At 39.2% G+C, this 22,087-nt stretch overlaps 1 protein-coding gene and 1 long non-coding RNA gene across 2 annotated transcripts in view; one reads left to right on the top strand and one right to left on the bottom strand.

Moving 5' to 3' along the window:
- The window catches only part of TXK (TXK tyrosine kinase), a 38,906-nt gene extending 16,919 nt beyond the window's left edge, over positions 1 to 21,987 (bottom strand). The window contains exons 1-8 of the mRNA XM_008140286.3: positions 21,917 to 21,987; positions 20,453 to 20,555; positions 19,519 to 19,724; positions 16,581 to 16,646; positions 10,031 to 10,085; positions 6,497 to 6,576; positions 5,439 to 5,566; positions 2,066 to 2,140 (exon numbers count right to left, since the gene is read on the bottom strand). Coding sequence (XP_008138508.2) covers positions 2,066 to 2,140; positions 5,439 to 5,566; positions 6,497 to 6,576; positions 10,031 to 10,085; positions 16,581 to 16,646; positions 19,519 to 19,724; positions 20,453 to 20,555; positions 21,917 to 21,987 — 784 coding nt within the window. The remainder of the gene's footprint in view (positions 1 to 2,065; positions 2,141 to 5,438; positions 5,567 to 6,496; positions 6,577 to 10,030; positions 10,086 to 16,580; positions 16,647 to 19,518; positions 19,725 to 20,452; positions 20,556 to 21,916) is intronic.
- LOC129152065 (uncharacterized) overlaps positions 11,625 to 22,087 on the top strand; it is a 42,940-nt gene continuing 32,477 nt past the window's right edge. Inside the window, exon 1 of the long non-coding RNA XR_008558809.1 lies at positions 11,625 to 11,694. This is a non-coding gene — a long non-coding RNA (uncharacterized LOC129152065). The remainder of the gene's footprint in view (positions 11,695 to 22,087) is intronic.

Here is a 22,087-nt window from a genome sequence, read left to right as displayed (position 1 = left end):
AGAATGCCTATTCAGAATATAAATAAATCAATTAGAAAAAGTAGATAATCCTATTTTTAAGGGTTAAAAAACCTGAACTTACTTTTTTTTGTAATCATTTTTACTTAACTGCAATCTATTTTTTTAATATACTTTTATTGATTTCAGAGTGGAAGGGAGAGGAAGAGAGAGATAGAAACATCAATGATGAGAGAGAATCGTTGATAGGCTGACTCCTGCACGCCCCCTACTGAGGATCAAGCCTGCAACCCAGGCATGTGCCCTTGACTGGAATAAACCCGGGACCCTTCAGTCCATAGGCCGACACTCTATCTACTGAGCCAAACCAGTTCAGCCAAAATAGGGTTGAACTTATTTTCCTCACAAAAGAGAATACCCAAATGGCCACTAAACCTATGAGAACTTGATCAAAATAATTAGTCATCAGAGAATTGCACATTTAAACCATAATGAGATACCACTACACACTTACCAGACTGGCTAAAGTGAAAATAAAACAAGACAAAAACAAAAACCACAAGAATGCCAAATATTGGCAAGGGGGGAGGTATGGAGCAGCTGGAACTCCGTATACTGTTCATTGAAATGTAATTTCGTTAAGCTCTTTGGAAAACTGATGAAATCTAAGTGCATACCCTATGACCCAGAAGTTCTACCCTTAAGTATATAACCAACATTGGAGTATAAATGTGTACTGAACTTCTTCAAAAGACATGCAAGAATATTCATAATATACTAGTAGCCCATTTGCAGGAAGAATCCTGCAAGTGGCCGCTGCGGCCGTGTGCGCTGCCGCCGTCGTTGCAGCCAATGCGCCTGCACCCGCGCGCCGCTGCCGCCCCGCCCCGCCCCGCTCCGTCCCGCCCGGGCTTTCCCTCTGGCAGCCATCTTGCTTTCCGCTTTTCCTCCCTCTTCCTTCTAAGTTGTCTTCAGGCTTCACTCCTCCCTCCCTCAGCATATGCAAATTAACCGCCATCTTTGTTGGGTAATTTGCATACTCGCCCTGATTGGCTGGTGGGCATGGCTTGGGCATAGCAAAGGTGTGGTCAATTTGCATATTACTATTTTATTAGGTAGGATGAGACAAAAATTGGTTATAACCCAAATGGGCATCTAAAAAAAATCCATTGTGATATAGTCACGCCATGCAGCACCACACAACACAATGAAAATGGACCAACTATACCCAATACCATGAGTGAGCTGAGGTATGGACTGAGAGAAAGATGCCAGGCACAAAAGAACACATGGTGTCCAATTCCATTTTTAGTAAAGTAGTCAAAATCAGGCAAAACTAACTGAGCAATAGACTAATAAATTGTGCACTGTTCTGGATGTCAAAAATTGACTTTAGTTTAAAAAAATTAAACAGGGCCACTGTAACTTAAATTGCTAATGGTGGAACTTTTATTATACATAGTATTTATGGGCAAAGAAAGAATCCAGGTACCCATACCATCCTGAAATCACTCTTCCATCTCAATTAACATAGAGACCCTGAGTCCTGGTTATCTATTACACAATATAATTGTGTTATTATTTTTCCCAGTATATTCTGAGTCCCACTAATGAGAAAATTTAAAGGAATAAAGCATCGCCAAATTGATATATGGGATTCTTTGTCTCTATGTATTCTCACAGGTTTGCAAATAATCCATTTGCTGGTTAAAATCAAATTTTGTCCAGATTTTGTGCTGTTTAAAAAAAGGGATGAGGACACTTTTAGAAGCTCATTTTAACAGGTTCTCCTGGGGAGCATCATTTGCCAGACACCCATGTAACCAGAGAACAACAGCCCAAACACTCAAATGAAAAGAACTATAATTTATCAAAAGGGCTCTTAATAGTAAAATTGGGGGTAAAAGTGAAACATTTCCCCCCAAAGTTTAAATTGCCCTTAGGAGGTGCATATAATTAAACATCTCAGAAGGGGGATTTAAACTTTGAGAGGGAATGTAACTCAATAGACATCTCATCGACTGAGAACTTAAAGAACATGGAGGGAACTTGGGGTACATTCTTTACTGGACCTGAGGCTTTACTGGAGCACATGTGTACACCTTACCATAGCTAAAACCAGCGGTGGCTGGCAAACAGCTGCCCATCAGCCCAACTGGGTAGCGGAGACGGGACATGAGACCTAGGGAGAAAGAGAAATCAGCATCTCAAGCCTAGTTACTAATATAAACAACATACTAAATGATAGTACCATTCTTTACATAAATAAGGCACTATTCCACTTCGTCTGTTTGCTTATTTTTTCCCATTTGAAAAACATTTTTCCATTAAATAATATATTCTCATTGAACACAAATTAAAGAATTCAAGAACATATAAAGATGAAATAAAGATCCCTCACAAAATATTAACATCCAGAGAAATACTACTGATGAACATCTTTGTAAAAATCTCTACATGCGTATTTGAAAGACTATACACATCCAATACATTTTACAGAAATTTAAATGTCTTGCTATAGGTTTATACAACCAACATGTAACTGATATATACCAATGACGATAAACAGACCTTAAAGTTATTTCCAAGATTTCCCTATTGTAAAATATGCTGTATGATCTTGTATGCCCCTCTCAACTTATCGCCTTAGGAGAAATTCCTTAAAATGTAGTTTCCTGATCAAAGGGTATCTACCAAAGTTGTACCAATTTATTCAACTAAACAGTGCTCAAGTTAACCATTTCCCTATTTTTATTTTTTGAGAGTAGTTTATTTAAAAAAAAAAAAAAGCATTGGAGCCCTAGCCAGGTAGCATTGGTCAGTTGGGTAGAGCATTGTCCCCAATACACCAGGGTTTGGGGTTTGATCCCCAGTCAGGACACATATAAGAATCCCCAGTGACTCTGAAGACCTAGTTGAGGTTCGAACCTTCATCAAGCTGGATCTCTATAACTCATGGTCCAAACAAACATAAAAAGGAATTTCCTTAAGATCCCAACACTTTGCTCTAACTTAAAAGATTTTGTCAAAGGCCTTGTATGAATGCATATAAGCCTAACCAATGGACACAGAGAACAGGGGGTGAGGGCATGAGTGGGGGGCGGGGGGGGACGACAATGGGGCGATAAGGACACATATGTAATACCTTAATCAATAAAGAAAAAAATTTAAAAAAAGATTTTGTCAAATATTTTTATTCTGTGAATTACTACCAGTGGTTTAATGACAGTCTATCTCTCTGATAGAAAGAAGTCTGTCACTGTCTGCATTGCTGTTACTTCTGCTAAGGAGATGACGGTCATGAGCTAAACTCACCAGAGGTCAAAAAATAGACAAGATAGTCATGGGTTTTAATGCACAACCTCTTCTAAAAGTGGACCCTCCAAAATATTCCCCAGTGACATGATTTGCCTCTTTCTGGAGGTGATGGCAGGAGTTGTGTGCAGACTCTGGATTTCATAGATTCAGTGGCTCCAATAGTTTCAAAGATTTATGGGAGTTCAAATCTCAGTTCACACACTAACTGTGTGACCTTGAGCAAGTTACCTCACAACTAATGCCTCAGTTTCCTCACTTGTAAGATGGAGATAACAACAGCACTACCTCATAGGATTGTTCTGAAGGTTAAATAAGTAAATATACATAAAAGCATTCAGAACAGAGTCTGGCCCCAAGTAAGTCTGCAATAAATGAGTTCTTTCTGGGTCCCATGCCTTTCTTCTTACCACCCCTCTTTCTTGTTGCTGTATTTCTTTTCTACTTCTTTTCTCTTTAATAAACAGCAGCCAGCCCGGCTGGTGTTGCTCAGTGGATAAAGCATCAGCCTCCGGACTAAAGGATCCCAGGTTTGATTCCGGCCATGCCTGGGTCACAGGCTTGATCCCCAAAGTGGGGTGTGCAGGAGGTAGTCAATCAATGATTCTCTCTCATCATTGATGTTTCTCTCTCTCTCCCTTCCCCTTCCTCTCTGAAATCAATAAAAATATATTTATAAAAATAAATGAAGAGCAGCCATTGTTTTAAGTTTTCAACTCCCACTTTTCATTGTTTAATCCAGGTTTTTTTTATCTTAAAAGTTATCTGTTTGGTATTTTATATATTGTAAGAATAATTTATGTACATAGTAATAAAAAAGTTAAACCTTAAAGCAATTTATAAAGCAGAAAATAAAAGCTTCCCATATTCAAACCTCCTTCCCCAGAGGTAAACCTTAACAGTTTGTAGTCTGTTATAATCTTATCAGTTTAAAAATTACCTAAATGTCGAGTTTCTCTGTGCACACATATATGTGCAAATGTGTATTTTTTTTCAAAAGTAGAACTATACTCTAAATATATTGCTTTGTACTTTTTTTTTTTTTTTACTAAATAACTTATCACTAACATCTTTTCATGTTGGTACATCCTGATCTACCTCAGTTTTGTTTTGTTTTTAACCTCACCACCAAAACCACTCAGTTTCTTAAAGTTTGTCTTTGAAGGAAGGGGAAAGAGAAGTGTGAAGGAGAAAACTCAAAACTGGTCTCCTGATTGAAAGGGTTTCCCTCCCTGGCCCACTCAGAAATGTTGTCACTTCCTCTCTAATCAAACTCCCCTGACCACCTGGAATATCCATGAGAACTCATCCCATCCCCATAAGTGGATAAAAATGTCCTTGGATTTATTCCTGATATTTAGAACCAGTACAATGGAAAAGTGGCTGCTTTCCAAAAGAGGTTTTATTTTGTCAATACAACTTTTCATGAGAAAAATCTAAAATAGTATTGTATGACAAGAAGTCAAAAAAATATGAAAAGTTACAGTGGGTTTCAAATTCTATAGAACTGAGGTAAGAGGATTTCCCCATGGGTCCCAAGTGATCTCGCAGAGGTTGATGAGGGCTGAAGGCCAGAGATGTGATTACAATTGTGGTGGAACTTTCTGGAATCCTATATCTTTCCATAGATGATATGTTTGTACGAATAGCAATTATTGCAAACAATAGCTGGGGGTGGGGGCTAAATATGCCTCTAGTATTTAAGCCAAAATATAATTAGTGAGAGGCTGCATCCTGTGTAACATTTTCTGTTCTCCAAACAAGAAAAACAGAGAATGAGAGCAAATTTTCTATTGCAATAGTCTAAAATAGAGAGCAAATTTATGGGGCAAGGAAAAGGAGGCATGATTCTTTAGGACATTGGAAATCCTATTACATTTAGCCCTGCATAAATTTCAACAAATGTATAATGACTCAATAGCCTTTGCTTCTCTGTCATCTATCACTTTCCTAACGTGGCAGAAATGTAAAAAAATGGACCTATCTCTTGCTCCCTGACTAGAAAACCAAAGAAGCGTCATTGAAGGGAATTGTTCAGAAGTACGTTGTATTTCAAGCTCTTACACATTTTTGCAGGGATATGTGTAAAGTGTCCAAGACCAAAGATGCATTGCCCATCTAGAGCCTGGCTCCCCGACTCTCCCAGCCTGAAGTTCCTGACTTACCAGCTGCGTTGTGCTGGTGATACCAAATCAATTCAGGGATTGACTGAAAGAGGTGCCTTTCAGCCACGTACCACGCTCCTGAGTCATTCCTTTTAATCTGGTAATGTTTGATGGTAGGCTCCATGCTTCTACAGTCAATAAAATGTAAATTAGTGAGCAAACAAAAGGTCACTTTGGAACTAAGTCAATTCTTTAAGCAACAGGGCTCCACCTCTCAATCCCTTAGCCTGGCAACACTACACACTGAAGCTGGGGTGGGGTTAAATTAAACAGGTCCCTCCCCATCCCAGGAAAATTTCTCAGCTGTTTTATTGGAGCTTTAGAATCAAACATAACTTCCAGCCAAAGTCTAGGAGACAACAAGATCTCATAATGGGCACATAAGTGTTTATTGACTATCAAGCACGTTATATGAATGAAGCAATGCACTGTGAGGGGTGTGAGGCAATATGAGACAAAGAAGGGAGGAAAACCAATACAGGGCGCATTGATGAGCAGTTCTGCTATGAACTGCGGAGTTTAATCCTCAGAGGAAGCTGAGAGACTGTGGAACACACCTTGGAATTATCCCACTAAAGTGCAAAGAAGCTGAGGTGCTTATCCACCAACTCCCATTCCCCATTGGTGGAGGGTGGCTCCTAGGATGTTCATTCTCAGGCACGTCGAGCCTAGCCACGGGGACCATGCGTTCCCTCATCCAGAGAACACCCTCGGCAGAGACACAGGAAGCTTTCTGAGTGCAGGTGAACTCCGCAGGTAGACCCAGGGTAGACGAGGGATATGAGGAAAGCACCACCAGCTGGGCTACAACTAATCAAGCCTCCTCACTTGATGGTTGAGAAAAGGGGAAGAGAGAACTTAAGTGTTTGTATTCCTAACAATGCCACACACAGATCTTGTTAGGAATACAAACTGAACTGGTCTGCTGTCCTAATTTCCAGTCTAGTAATCTCCCCGTGTGAGGCTCTCGCTTACATTCTGTAAGTGACGGCGCCTGCATGAAAAGGGCTGTCCCAGGAGTTGTTATTTCTAAAGTGACCAAAGGCACAATGGCTTACCTCCTATCTCTTGTAAACACGGAAATGGTGTAGGATCCCAAATGTCTTGAATCTCGGACAATAAATGCACCTTCTTTGGACTGCAAAACAATTCATTCATTGCACAAGTTTACATTTATTAGAAAGGAAGACAAACCCACATCTCAGTAATGAAAACCAAGGCCATACTGACTTACTTATAAAAGCCTGAGATTGTGTTTACAAGTACAGGTTTAGAAATAATACCTATAAAATAAAATACATTTAGGACAAGCATTTATTGTATACATGAGTACCTTCAAACTTTGCCCCCAGTTTTCCTAAGCAAAATCCTGCACACCACCATTTAGTTATTTTTGTTACATTGATCAGGATGATAGGTCGAAACAGCTGATGAGTAGGATGAACAGACTGACAGAGTTGTACTTTGGAAGAAAAGAAAGAAAATGACAGGTGGGGGCGAAGGAGGGAGGGAGAAATTGTTGGGATCGGAGTGGGAAAGGAGACCAGAGTTTGTAATAAGGAAGAAAAGAGAATAAATTTGGGGGAGTCTGGAGAGAGGAGGGAGGAGAGCCATTCTAGTTGCTCTGGGTATGGGAGACACAAAAAGGGATATGGCAAGAGGAAAGAACATTATAATAAGTTTGATGTTAGATTATGAATTGCATCCCCACTGATATTTTTGGAAAATCTCAATAAAGCTGTGGATTGCTTTCAAATAATCTTGAATGTGTTGGGCAGTTTTATTTGATTGTGTGTGTGTGTGTGTGTGTGTGTGTTTGTTATTTTAAAATGCTTCTGCTTTATTGAGGGTGTTTACACTTGTGGAGAGAAAAATATCTCAGAATCTTGTCAAACCCTTGAAAGTTTACACCCGTGAAGTGCTGCCGATAAGTTGCTTGAGAGCTGCACCACCCACAGCATGGCCTGGCCCTCAAGGTGACACAGTCCATAAGGCAGAGTCTCCTTCTCCTCCCAGATGCTCACCAAGAGACAAGCCCCATGTTCTGCTCAAATTGTCAAACCAAAGAACCTCTTATAGCCACTTAACATGATAAAATCTAGCTCTCTCTCCAAGTGAAAGACCTAAATGTGAAACGCAAATCTTTAAAAACATTTAAAAGAAAACTTACAATTCCTTTATTACCTCAGGAAAGAGAGGAATTTCTTATAATAAACAAATAAACAAAAAAGCAGAGATCATAAGAAAAATATTGAGAAATTTGGTATTAATATTTTTAGAAATTCTGCATAAGAAAACAGCATAAAGTGTTTTTTTAAGCCAGAAACCAGAAGAATACAGTTGTAACACATAACTGACAAAAGATTGGTATTCAGAATATATTTTTAAAACACGCATTAGTCAGTTTAAAAGACAAATACTACAGAAAAGCGAGCAAAGACTATTAACAGGCATGTAACAGCAGAGAAAGCCCACTGGCCCACAGACACATGAAAAGTTACTCAATAGAGATGTTTATCAAAGAAATGCACATTTCAAAATATATATATGAAATTTCTTACTCAATGCCAGGCAGATACCAAGTGTTGGCAAGAATGTAGGAAACTAGTTTTCTCATTCCCTGGAAGAGTTTCAACTAGTACAAGTACTTTGAATCATGATTTGATAATATCTAGTAATGTTAAATGTGCACATACCCCTGACCAGACCATTCCATTTCTGGGTACAATTGAAAGAAACCCCTTGCCTTTGCATATCAAATGAAACATACACGGAAGTTCTCTGCAGCACTGTTTGTGATAGTAGGAAATTAGAAACAATTTGAATGTTTATCACTAGTGAAATGGATATGTTTGGGTATCCTATATAATAAAAGCCTACTATGCACATTGACCCAACAGCAGAACGACCAGTGGAACGTCTGGCAGAACGACCAGTTGCTATGATGCACACTGACCACCAGGGAGCAGATGCTCAATGCTGGAGCTGCCCCAGCCCGCAGACCCCAGGCCAGCCAAGGCAGGTGCCAGCGGGGGTTCCCCCGCGATCGCCCCGCTGGTCTCCCCAAAGATTGGCCCTGATTGCCGGCCAGGCCTGGGGACCCTACCCGTGCACGAATTTTGTGCATCGGGCCTCTAGTACTCATATAATGAAATAGTAGGCAGCAGTTAAAGGAATGTGTTTGATCTATCTGTACCCTTTTGAATAAAATTGAAAATATAATGCTTAATTTAAAATATCAACACATATGGCCTCCTTTATGTTAAAACGTTAAAACACATAAAATAACACTCCAGTTTGCTTATTGCACAATCTATGATAAAAAACGTAAACATGGGGACAAAATGGGAAATGCTCTTCTACTGTGATTGCCCCTGGGGAGTGGGGGAGGACAAGAACGATGAGAGGATGGGCTCAAATGTTTTATTTCATTAGGAAATGTCATGGCCAAATGTGACTGCATGCTGTGATATCTAGGCTGTGTGGGGGTTGTCACATAATTCCCTGTCCTAGTCTCTGTGGGGAGGTCAGACCCTCGCCCTGTCAGGCTTCCTCTCGGATGCAGAACCACTCATGCTGAACCTGCACAGCCACGTTCCCTGTGATCACCTGGCTCACTGTGGCTCTACTTCTGGGCTTCCCTCCTCCGGTTCTGCTTGCCTCTCATCCACCTTCTTTGTTCATTCTGGACCTACTAAGATCACTTTACAGAAGGCCAGGAGGACACCACCTTTGTGGCACTCTCCATTTCCTCCTAACCAGTGAACCCAGACCTGACCTCCGACCTCCATGCCCACCCCCGTGAGGTGAGCTGGGTCTATGTCCCTCATGCTCTCTCTGCCTGTCCCCCAGCTGTTACCTGGACCCTCCCTGTGTCCTGAGCCATTCCTGGCATTGGGTTTTTAGCTACAGAACTGATTCTTTCTCACTTATATTTCTAGATTTCCTCAACATCCGACAGCAGTGTGTAATGACACAAATACCTTGCACCTACTTTCTAGTTTTGACTCCACGTGTACCCACAGTTAATGTTTACCGTCAGTTGGAAATTTAAACTCTGTGCAGTTTTGTTTTGTTTTGACCTAAATGATCAGTTTTGACCAAGCTTGATATTTTGGCTGCCTTACTCTTCCCTTTGTTCCCAAAGATCAAAGAAGGTGCAGCACCGTGTGTTTTTTGATATTTGTGTTTTTAATGAGCCTAAGCTCAGCTCATGAGGATAGGGTGTATATTTGGTTGGCACTGAGGCAAAGGTGTTTGGGCCATTCAACTATAGATTGTACGGTAGAATGCACTTCGGAGTAGATGAAGGAGTTGTAGAATGTTGGTGTTGAAATCGTTTCAGGAAAGATGTTTCTGAAGTTATGATGAAAATCAATAAAAAACATAATCTGATACAAGGACAACTAGTTTACAACATCAAAAAAATGTGTATAGGAAAAAATGTGTATAGAGATGAAATTATAGTACTTTAAAACTAAAAAGAACAGGAAGCAATAAAACTTTTTAGTTGGGTAAGGTCTTTCTTTACAATGCAGCCCTCATGGAAATTTTGAAAATATTCAGATTTACTCAGGAATAAATTGAATTACCTCTTGTCTCAAAAGACGTTCTGCCTGATTTCTGGTAATGTTTCTATGGTACCACCTGTAAAAGCAATAAAAATAATTTTTAAATTGTATATTTCTTTCCTTTTTTTTTTTCCCAGAAAAAAGAAAACACCCTGCTCCATTTCCCTGTCTTAAAAACTTACTCCAGAACTGATTTTTAGAATATAGAGTGGGTTTTTAAGTTCACATGAACAATAATGTGCTATTGTGGGCCAGTTAATTTAGTTTAGTGGAGTTTTATTAGTTGCAGGTTTATTCTATTATCTCAATTCAACTTTCTGACACACACTTAGTATATAATTTTGAACAATTTAACCTCCTAAAAATTTCCATGAAAGATATGTGGTTAAGAAGTCATCATCTTCACCCTGGCCAGTGTGGCTGGGCTGGTTGGAGTGTTGTACCATACTCCAAAGGTCATGGGTTTGATTTCCATTCAGGTCACATACCCAGGTTGTGGGTTTGATCCCCGGTCAGGGTACAGGGGGCAACTGATCAATGTCTCTCTTTCTCTCTCCCTTTCCCTTCCTCTCTCTCTCTAAAATCAATAAAAATATATCCTCAGGTGAGAATTTAAAAAATAAAAAAGGAAGTCATCATCTTCAGTAAACACTTCATTGAGTTTTGGTAGACAAACTAAAAAAATACCTATTTCTTTCTTCTCAGGAAATTCTTATTTGCATGTTTTTGTACGTGCTATGTTACCTTTCCAAAATTAAAACCCACCCTAACTTACATGACTTTGCCAAGTATGTTACTTTGCAGTAAAGTGAGCAGTTCAGTGAATGGAACAATCTAACCCTGCTCCACACCCCTCCCCAGCCCCATCTTTCCTCATTCTCTGCTCACTCATGAGCTTCGGCACTTGGGATTCCTTCCTTCCTCAAATTCACCACGCCCTTTTCTGCCCCTATCTTTCTATTACCTCTCTGCATGAAACATGTCACTATAAGACTTTAGAACAGCGATTTTCAGCCTTTTTCATTTCATGGCACACATAAACTAATTACAAAAATTCTGCAGGACACCAAAAATATATACTATATATTTTGCCAATCTGACAGAAAAAAAAATGTAAAATTTTGATTCATTCACACTGGATATCTATTATTGTGTTGGTTGTTGTCTTTTTTTTTTAATTTATTTTATTACAATCTGAAGGAAAAAAGGTCAGTGCCCCCTGACTAAATAGTCGGTTATTGCATGTTTTAAAAATTCTTGCAGCACACCGGTTGAGAATCGATGCTTTAGAATACCGGAAGTGCACACAGTTGTCATAATTAAATAATATTATAACTTAAATATGAAGTTTTGTATGACAAAACCTAGTCAGTAAGCAAACATGGTACAAGAAAGAAAAAAAAGGAAACAGAACCAAAAAGAGAAAAAGAAATATGGAAAAACTTTCATTTTAAAACAAGATTTTTAAAAGCAGCTAATTTAATATTACCAGAAATACTATTTTTAAGGACAGTGGAAGGAAAATGCACATAGAGCTCTGCATTGAGTCATAATGGGGGGCGGGGAGAGGGGGCAGATGGTGGCTAAATGAAACTCATACCTGACTGCGGATGGAATCGATCTTATTACATGGACTTCCCCTAACCTCTAGCAGTAGAAAGCTGTCACTAAATTAGGATGGTCAGGTATGGAAAATACTAATGTCCTTAAAAGGAAAATGAGCCTTTAAAAAGATGAACCATAGATAGTAGGGATGATTAGGGATGATTCTAGATAAAATAATATGACTACTTATCACTAGTGGGAATAGGAGTAACTGTGATGTCCAACTGTGAATATCATTTAGTACTTTTTAATGAATATTCATATTGTGAAGGGAATTTCAAGGTGAATCTGAGACCTCCTGTTGTAGAGATAAAGACATGGGGAATCAGCTTCAAGGGGCCCCCACTGGCTAAGTTGTGAAACATGGGTGCTAAAAGGAGAATAACAATTATAGCTCAATAAAATAGGTTGAATCTGTGAAAAGTAAAGACTGCATAATGGTACTTCAAATAATAAAAAGTTTAGATAAATTGCATTTTTTTCTAAATGTTTTTCACTGGCCATCATATCGGTGTTCATTTTGTTGCTTTGTATTTATTTATTATAGTGATAAATAATATAAGTAAATAGGTTATTTTGTTTAAATGTAAATTAAAAATATGTGTGCATGTCATTAGAAGGACTTCAAAGTTGTAATCAAAGAACCAGATAGAAGTATAGGAAGAATTTAGGATTCTTTAAAATAATGCAGGATTCCACAGGCAGGAATGAGACTGGATGACTATAACTTAGGAGGTTGGGGCACATATTGCAGAATTAAGTCAGATAGTAAACGTTAGAAGAGTTGTGTGTGTTTTTTTAAATTGGTAAGGCTGTAACTCGTACCTAGACAACACTAATTATAAAACTGATACCAAGGATGTGGGCCTGGGACTTGGGACAGGGCTTCTATTGACATATTTAAAAAATCCAGCATATCCAACTCTGATTGAGTACAAACATCTTGTGTATATGGAAACCTCAGGTCCCACGTCCCTGTCTTAGATTTCCGATCAATGAGTAACAGTATTGTGCTCTTGAGTTTTCAACCTAGAAACCCTCTTCAACCTGAGAAGGTAAATCTCCTTCTCTTAGTAAGTGACTTCCTAACCCTGAGAAGGTTAAGCAGTCAGTGCAGAGATAGAGAGATAAATCAGACTCATATAAAGTTCAGAACAATCAATGTTTGATATTTAAAATGTCTATAATTTTTTAAAAATCTGGCATATTGGGGTTTGCCTCTGGTTTAAAATTTATAATTAATCTTGACTTGGAATTTGAAGTTCAAGGGAATTTGACTCATTTTTAACCCTTTGCACTCGCTTGCTTTTTTCTCTCGATTCCTTTATTCTAATGCTAACTGTGTCGAGTCACACTCAACATCCGAGTGCAAAAGGTTAAAATATTTGCATGGTTAAGAGGACTTGATTTAGATCTACCTAGGGTTCAATGAGATTCACATGTGTTTAATTTATTAGATTTACCACGTAAGTTTAATTTATTAGATGTCCAGGATCATGGAAGGACTTGCAAAGGGCTATGGCAGTTGCAGATTTGTCCTGTCTGGCATGTGAAGAACTAAAAAAAAGAAAACTGAATGTATTCAGTTTATTAATTCAGTTAAATGTTTCAGGAAATTTAATTAACTGAACTTATAAATAGGACTGATCGTTGAAGGACATTTAATATGTTGAGTTTGAAATAAGGTAATTGTTCATATTTTTCATATTTATAAAGAGTATATCAAGATTGACAAGTTAAATTTGAAGGCTTACTGAAAACTAGTTTTTTACATTGCATTGTTGATAATTGGATATTAATTTAACACCAACGTAGCCATAAACATTTCTACATATAAAGGCTCCCCTGAGATGTCAGAGCTCACATTGACACAGCATTCCCTCCCCTGAGTACCCCCTACCACCTTTAGCCTCAAGTCACTTCCTCAGAAAGGTATTCCCCAACCAACATCTAAATTATACCTCCTTCCCCATTGTTTTCTAAATTATAGCTAAATTATACCTCCTTCCCCATTGCTTTCTCCCAGTGTCCCACACTGTTTCTTCCCAACACTACAATTTAAAATTACATATTTATCTGTGAATTTGGAGATGTTTAATGTCTATATCCCCATGAAGCTGTAAGTCTCATGAAGCTGGGACTGCTTCTGGGCATTCCGTGTTGCATTTCCATTGTCTGATAAAGCTAACACCTGGTAGTGCATACGTGTACAATAAATAAAGATCGAACAAATAAAGTGATTCAGGGGACTGAAGTAACAATGACATGTAGTACACCTGCAATACTGGGTAAGGTGGTTCAAACTGTAAATGCCTTTCTAGTTATTTTCACGGTTCAAGGAAATACTGATAATTGCTGGAAATTATTGAACATTGACTCTGTACTGTATGGGGCAGGTATTATTGTCCCCAGTTTTCAGATCACTCGGATGTTTGGAGACATTAGGCAAGTGCCTGCAGCCATAGCACTAATCAGTGGTGATACGAGGATTTGAACCCAGATTTTCCCAATTTCTATGTCCACACTACAGTACTTTGACCTAGGGCAGTAATTCTGGACAGTCATTAGAACAGCACTTGGCACAGAGTAAATGGCTGATCACCTTTTAGTGATTATTACATCTATATCTTAACAAATCTTTTTTTTTTTTAAGAAATAGCAATAATACTAAAAAGCAGTCTTCCCATAATTGGAGTTATTAAAGAAAATAACTTTTAAAGACACATAAATCAAGGCCCAAGGAAATGAAATTGTTATTCTAACCTCAGAGTGGTTTTATTCAAATGATCCAATATCTATAATATAAACAAGTTATCGAACTGGTCTAAACAGGGGCAGCAATGAGCAAATTCATTGAAAATGGAAAAAAGGAAAGGAAGATTGCTGGTTAGTGATTTTCTATTCACTAATCCCCAAACATGGTTAGGTACCTTTACACATGTCTCCTTTAACTCCTGGAAAAACAGAATTGGAATTCTAATATGAAAAAAAAAAAGTCTTTTTTTTTTTTTCTTAACAGATTTCCAAACAAAACTTCCCTGACCTGGCTTTCAAAGAGACCTGTTTGTGACTCACAGATACAGAGAACAATTTGATATTTGCCAGATGGGAGGGGGATTGGAAGGATGGGCAAAGAAGGTAAAGGGATGAAGAAGTACAAACTGGTAGTTACGGAATAGTCGTGGGAATGTAAAGTACAGCATAGGGAATATAGTCAATAATATTGTAATAACTATGTGTGGTTATATGGGTACTAGATTTATCAGGGTGATCACTTTGTAAGTTATATAAATGTCTAATCACTGGGTGTACACCAGAAACTAATATAACAATGTACATCAACTGTAATTGAAAAAATATAGATATTAAAGAGAAAAAAGCAAGAGGATACACACAGAGAGAGAGAGAGAGAGAGAGAGAGAGAGAGAGAGAGAGAGAAACTTGTTTGTGTTGGCCAGCTTTAGTGGAGATAGTGGTGACACTCCTAAGGGTCATCCTTGAGTAACTGTAGACAGTTGTGGAAATGTTTTCCAGGGAAGGTGAGTTCAGCCCCTGAAGGGCTTTGTTTGACTGAGTGGAGCCTGGAATTTCGGAGCAGAGCTAAATGACGCAGATCAAGAGAGGGGAGTGAAGGAGAGGAGAAGAGAGAAGAGACCCTCTAATGGGGCCAAGGAGAGGGACTTAGGAGAGAGATTTAGCTTGAGTCATAGCTAATAGAGAAGTCTGGTAAGGTTATGTGTGTGTCATGTATCCTGTGGTCATCCGTCACCTGTTTCTCCCCTCCAATAAAGTGTACGTTATTCACCAATTCTTTAAAAATTGGATTTGTTTTAGGGAAGGGATATGCTGAGTCTGCCCTCTAGGTGGGCTTAAATTAGCAGCAAGGCAGACCAATGGGTTCTCTCATCCAATTTGTATTTGCTGCCTGGTTCTCAGAGAAGCACCTGTCTACATGCCTCCACTCATTACCTACTGCCACATGCTAGAAACATATGTTAATTGCAAAACAAGTATCTAAGTCGGGGGAGGGCACTCAAGAGCTCAAATTGAACCTGAAGTCGTAAAAGACTAGGACTACTCCCAGCTCGGCTACTCTCAACATATAAATTAATCTCTCAACCGTAGTTTCTGATCTGCAGAATGAGGGACTAAACAAGTGATTGCTAAGATCACCTCTATCTTCCAAATCCATATAACAAAAATAGATTTCTAAGCAGGACTCCAGCAAACATGTCAAGAGTTCTTCCAAACTACACTGGCCCCATTCTCATCTGCAACTGTTTCTAAAACATTTCAAAACATGAGCCAAAATAGAGTAATCCTATCTAATAAAAGAGTAATATGCAAATTAACCATCATTCCATCACAAAGATGGTGGCACCCAGTCCTCTCAGCCCTGCCAGAGTCCCCCAGTCCCAGGGGGGCAGCCGCTGAGAGCAGGCAGCGTGAGCGGCCTGGCAGAATGCTTGCTTCGTCGCTGCAGTGATGAGGCAAGCGTTCCACCCCAGCCGCGGAGGGCCTCTGGGCTGCGGAGAGCTTCTGGGTAGTGGGCATAGAGCGGCCAGGCCCCACAGAGAGCTACTGGTGCACGGATTTGTGCGCAGGGCTACTAGTGTGTCTATAAATTAAGTCCAATTTGCCACTCATTGAAAATTTAATGTCCTTTTAAAAATAATTTTCCATTTAGGAGACATAGTAAAACAAGTGCAAGACGAGTGTTTGGTTTCATGCTGTCACCGTCAAAACAAAAAACAATGGCTACACAAACTGAAACAAAAATAAGTTTCAAAAAAAGAAGTTTCTGAATCAACCATTATAAGGATCAAAGACCTCTTGAGCTAGAGCTGCCGAACGTGTTACTTTCTTTTCCTTTTTCAGACCAAAAACAGTATTTGAGCTTATAACCTGACAAAATGTAGCTGATTTTCATAGATTAACCATAGAGCGTATTTTGGAAGACACTTACTCATAAATTTCTAAATTGGTTAGTTTGTTTTCAGCCACGTAGTTGCTTGGAATAAAGCCTTCATTCCTATAACAAAAGACAAAGCAAAAATAAAAATTTTGCCAAGTTTGTAGCATTATAAGGGCAACAGTTCTTATAAATGTCAAGGCTGTAGGGGAAGTCAAGTTCATTTTACTGATGTTGTTAAAAGAGGAAAACAGGTTTTTCACTTCCACATTTAACTAAAATCTCAATATAATAAATAGCAAGATCCTGACTTATAATATGAGTAGTTTAAAGGTGTCTTATGACACCAGACTCTTTTTAGAGAGGAAAAGGGGCACTTACATGACCCCTGGGATGGCATAGTGACCAGGTTAACCACTGCGCAATTAATACTGTTTGCTGCAGAGCATTCAATAGAGTAGATATTCTAGTTTAGCCACGTCCCTATTACAGCAACGTGATGAAGAAATACTTGAGTGTGCCGTTTTTGCCCAAGGAGGGGCATTTCTCTAAGACAGACACTAAGCAGGGAAACTGCTGGGACACCACGCATGTGTGACTTTCAGTAGATACAGCAAATTGTCTAGAAGGGACATACACCAATTTACCCACCCTTCAGCAGGGTGAGGAATTCCCTTTTCCTACACCTACGCCTTCAAATTACATTTGAAATTACAAAAAGATCCCCAAGACATATTATTGGGAAATAAAAGCAACTTGTAGGACAATGCATAAAGTGTGCTAAGGTTTAGATAAATTAAGTCTGCAAACAATACCATATATTTCAATATGTGCATGACAGTGCATGGAAAATGATTTACTAAATGAATAATGGTGCTTATTTTTGAGAAAGAGACTGGGTTTGGAGGTGTGGCAAAGCAGAATTTTGGCATTATTTTTCATGTTTTCATGTTATAAAGAACTATATGCACTTATTAACTGTAAAGTTAAATATTAGTTGGTTGGTTGGTTGGTTTGGGTGGGTGGTTGGTTGTTTTGGTCTGAATCATGCCAACAGGCCACGTGCAGGAGTTGCTATTTCTGCAGTCATGTTGAATCTAAACTAAGATTTGGAAAGACAGCCAAATAATCAGGAAAATAGAAAGAAAGAGGGCATGTGATATAAATACTTCTGATATTTATATACTTATAATATGCAATATTTATATACTTATAATCTGCAAATCTTGACAAACATCAGAAATCAATGTCGGCATCCTCTCCCAGAGAGGCCAGACACTCCTCAGAATCCTTCTCTACCCAGGACTTCAGTCAGGCGTTAACCATCTATCGCAACTGACACAGTGAAGTCTGTTTGCATCCCGGGTCTTTTTCCCCTTGCTGCTTAATTCAGCACCTACTTCCAAAGCTAGTCATTGTAGAAATATGAAAATAAGGAAGAGCCTGTTTCTGTTCCTACCTTAGAGCCTAACAGGAAAAATCAAAACAAAAAACACGTCAAATTCCCAGAGGAAGTATAAATCAGAATAGGAACCTATAGAAATTATTATTCCCATTTTATAAATAAAGACATAAAAACTCATTAAAAATAGAACTAGCTTGTGATCCAGCAATTCCACTTCTGGGCATTTATCTGAAAAAAAAAAAACAACAACAACAACAACAAAAAAAAAACACACTAATGTGGACCCCAATTTTCATTGCAGCATTATTTTCAATAGCCAGGACATGGAACCAACCTAAGTATCCATCAATGCAAGAATGGATAAAGAAAATGTGAGATGAGAGATAATAGATAGATAGATAGATAGATAGATAGATAGATAGATAGATAGATAGAAAGAAAGAATGGAATATTATTTGGCCATAATAAAGAATTAAATCTTGCCATTTGCAACAATGTAGATGGAACTTCAGGGCATTATGCTAAGTGAAATAAGTCAGAGAAAAAGATAAATACTGGATGATCTCACTTATAGGTGGAATCTAAAAGATTTTTTACATTAAAAATTGAAAGCTCATAGATAAAGAGAACAGCTTGGTGGTTGCCAGAGATGGGGGAGTGCCGTGGGGGTCGGAACAATTGGTGAAGAGGATCAAAAGATGTAAATTTCCAGTGACAAAATACATGTCCTGGGGATGCAATGGACAGCATAGTGACTATAGTTAATAATACTGTATTGCATATTTGAAAGTTGTTAAGAGACTAAACCTTAAAAGTTCTCATCACAAGAAAAAAATATTCTGTAACTATATATGGTGACAGATGTTACCTAAACTTCTTCTGGTGATCGTTTTAAAATATATACAAATATTCAATCACTAGAGGCCCTCACAGCCCTAGCTTCGTCCAGAAGGTTGTCCGGAAGGTCATCTGTATGGTTTTTCCACTGTTCGGCCGTCCGGTCGATTTGCATATTACACTTTTATTATTATAGATTATGTTGTACACCTGAAACTAATAGAATGTTATATGCCAATTACAGCTCAATTTCAAAAAAAAAAAAAAAGAAAGAAATGAAGCCTGGCCAGTGTGGTTCAGTGGTTGAGCACTGACCCATGCACCAAGAGGTCTCTGGTTTGATTCCCAGTCAGGGCACATGCCTAGGTTGCGGGCTCGATCTCCAGTGGGGGGCATGCAGAAACGATCCTTGTTTCTATCTCTCTCTCCCTTCCTCTCTCTCTAAAATCAATTTTTAAAAACATATTTTTAAAAAAAGAAATGGAAACTCAGAGAGGGTAAATGACTTGCCCAAAGGACACGATAATAAGTGGCAGCATTGGAATGTGAAGCCAGGTGTATCCACTTCTGAGAGGCTGCTGAAATCATGGTGCTAGAAGCATGGGGAGCTGCAGGGACAGGTTTAATTTCACACAGAAGGAAGTTATAAACCCGGAGAAACTGAGCCAGTGAACAGCTTTCTTTATGCTTCAGAAGTCTGTAGGGGATAAAAGAGGAGGTATTTGATAAGGATCGAGCCACCCATCTTACCCCCAACGGTCTCTTGCCTTCCACCAGTGGGTATCATACTTCTCCAGGATCAGGTATTCCTCTGCTCTCTTTAATGCTAAATCACAGGGCTCTCTGGGCAGAAAATCATAGAGTGCCATGACTCGGATCTTCTCTTCAGCAACCTCAGTGGGCGGGAGGGGAGGCAGCGGCTTGCGTTTTGATGGTTGCACACGGCCCCTGCTGGACTGTGAAAACCAAGCAGTGAGTAGCTGTGCCGCTGTTCCAACAATCTATACTGATCATAATCTGTACTAATCAAGAAGAGGTATAGAGCATCTTGGCCTGCTGCCCCCCTTCTCCCATCCAGCTGTGCCAGAGCGGAAGCCAGGGTGGATAAACATAGGAAATGACCAACTATAAAACAACTTTCGGATCCAGCAACACACTCATCGTTTTGTACATTTTCAAGATCACACAATTCTCTTGCCAGCATTGCATTGGATTTTTTTTTTTTTTACATTGGATATTTTTTCCCTTGATTTCTTTCCCAATAGTTTCACTTTGTCTTATGGATTTTTCTCCCTTGGAAAAAGAAAAGCGTCCCTTTTCTTTCAGAAGCTGTAAGCTTGTGTTTGGCTTTACCATGCTTCCTAAGAATACTATTTCTCCCAACACTGGACTGAAAACGAATCCTGGCCTCAAAATGGCAGTAGCCAGAATACATTTTTTCCCTATTCACTGTCCAGTTTCAAGTTCTTCCAAAATACAGCGGAGCAGGCTATGTTAACTGGTCTTTTTTTTTTTTTCACTTTCTTCTAGAAAATTCATTCGCTAAATGTTTATTGAGCCCTTATTATGTGCCAAGCACGATACTAGGTCTGGGCATGGTAGCAAACAGTACCTACTGGAGCAGACCCTAAAAACCCAAGCTTCCTTGACCCCACCCTTATCCCCCCACCCTTATGATACTCACTTGCTTCTTACTTCTCAATTCACTGAACCACTGCCTGCGAGGCTGAATGTATTTTTCTGAGAGTTCTTCATCATTGCTCAGGCTTATTTGTGTTCTCACTTGCCTGACATAAAAAAAAAATAATGATCATGTTACAAGTGATTATTTTTATTCAAGTTATCTGTAAAGCCACTAGATCATCTCAAAACTAGTACAAAAATCCAGGTCTCTTTCCCGAGGCTTTTTTAATTATGAAGACTAACCATTTTTTTGGGAAAGTTACTACCTCTCAGAATTTAATTTTTCTTATCCGGAGGTGCTAAGAGCACATAGAGTTGTTATGAAATAAAATTGAGGAAACATGTCACATGCCCAATACAGAGTCTGGTCCATGTTAAGGACATAAAATCATAAACATGATAATGAAACACTCTGTATCAGGCACAGTGTTACTCATTTTACATGCATTACCTCGTTTCATAGCATCTATTGTTATAAGTAGACATGATATAGTAATTAAGAACAGGAGTTCAAATCCCAGCTCTACCATTTCATAGTGTGGCCTTGGGTAAGCAATGTAACCTCTCTAAGCCTCAATTTCCTCATCTGTGAAATGGGGATTATAAAAATCCGTAGGTGGCTTTGAGAGTTACTTGAGCTAATAAATGCAAACCTCATAGCACAATCTGACATATGGAACACTCCCATTAAATGTTAGCTGTGACTAATTTCATGGTGCTTTGGATTTTATTCTTATACAATCATTTGCTGGACACCAAAGTATAAAGACACTGATAGTTTTGAGGACATATTCAAATGAATAAGACAGAATTCTTGCCCATAAAATTATAGAGTGGAACACAGGCATATAAATAGGATACATGAAATAAATATATACTAATAAAAGGGTAATATGCTAATTAGACTGGACGTCCTTCCAGACAAAGCCATAGTGGCGGGAGCCAAGGCAGAGGCAGTTAGGGGTAATCAGGCTGGCAGGGGAGAGCAGTTAGGGGGATCAGGCCGGCAGGGAGAGCAGTTAGGGGGATCAGGCCGGCAGGCAGGCAAGCGGTTAGGAGCCAGCAGTCCCGGATTGCAAGAGGGATGTCCGACTGCCGGTTTAGGATGACATCCCCTGAGAGGTCCCAGATTGGAAAGGGCTCAGGCCGGGCTGAGGGACACCCCCACCCCACTCCTGTGCACCAATTTCATGCACCAGGCCTCTAGTATTAAATAAAGAACTGAACTGCCTGCTTTGGAAAGACAATCGAAGGAGCAATTAAATCCAAAAGGATTAAGAAAGGATCACAGAAGGTCTGACATTTTACCTATGGCTTTAAATAACTAGGCATTTAACGGGGTGGGGGGGGGGGGGGACGGAAGAAGGGTTTTCCAGGCAAAGGCAACAGCGGATACAAAGAGACATGGAGACTCGAAACTGAACACATTCATTTCCACGTAGTTGGCCTCAGAAACAAGACTTACCGCTTCTGCACGGAACAGCAACAGCAGCAACAGAAAATCGACTGGATGGTGTTATCTGAAAAGCAGAGCATTCTCAACTGTCAGAAAGCCATGGGTCCATGATATCCGCTAGATGAGTCTGAGGGTGCTATTCCAAAGGAGGAAATCCCCTATCACCACAGCGGTGGTAGG

The sequence above is a fragment of the Eptesicus fuscus genome, chromosome 2 (genome assembly GCF_027574615.1).
Source record: "Eptesicus fuscus isolate TK198812 chromosome 2, DD_ASM_mEF_20220401, whole genome shotgun sequence".
Lineage (NCBI taxonomy): Eukaryota > Metazoa > Chordata > Mammalia > Chiroptera > Vespertilionidae > Eptesicus > Eptesicus fuscus.
Note: the sequence above shows the minus strand (reverse complement) of the source record. Positions and strands in the feature narration are given on the sequence as shown.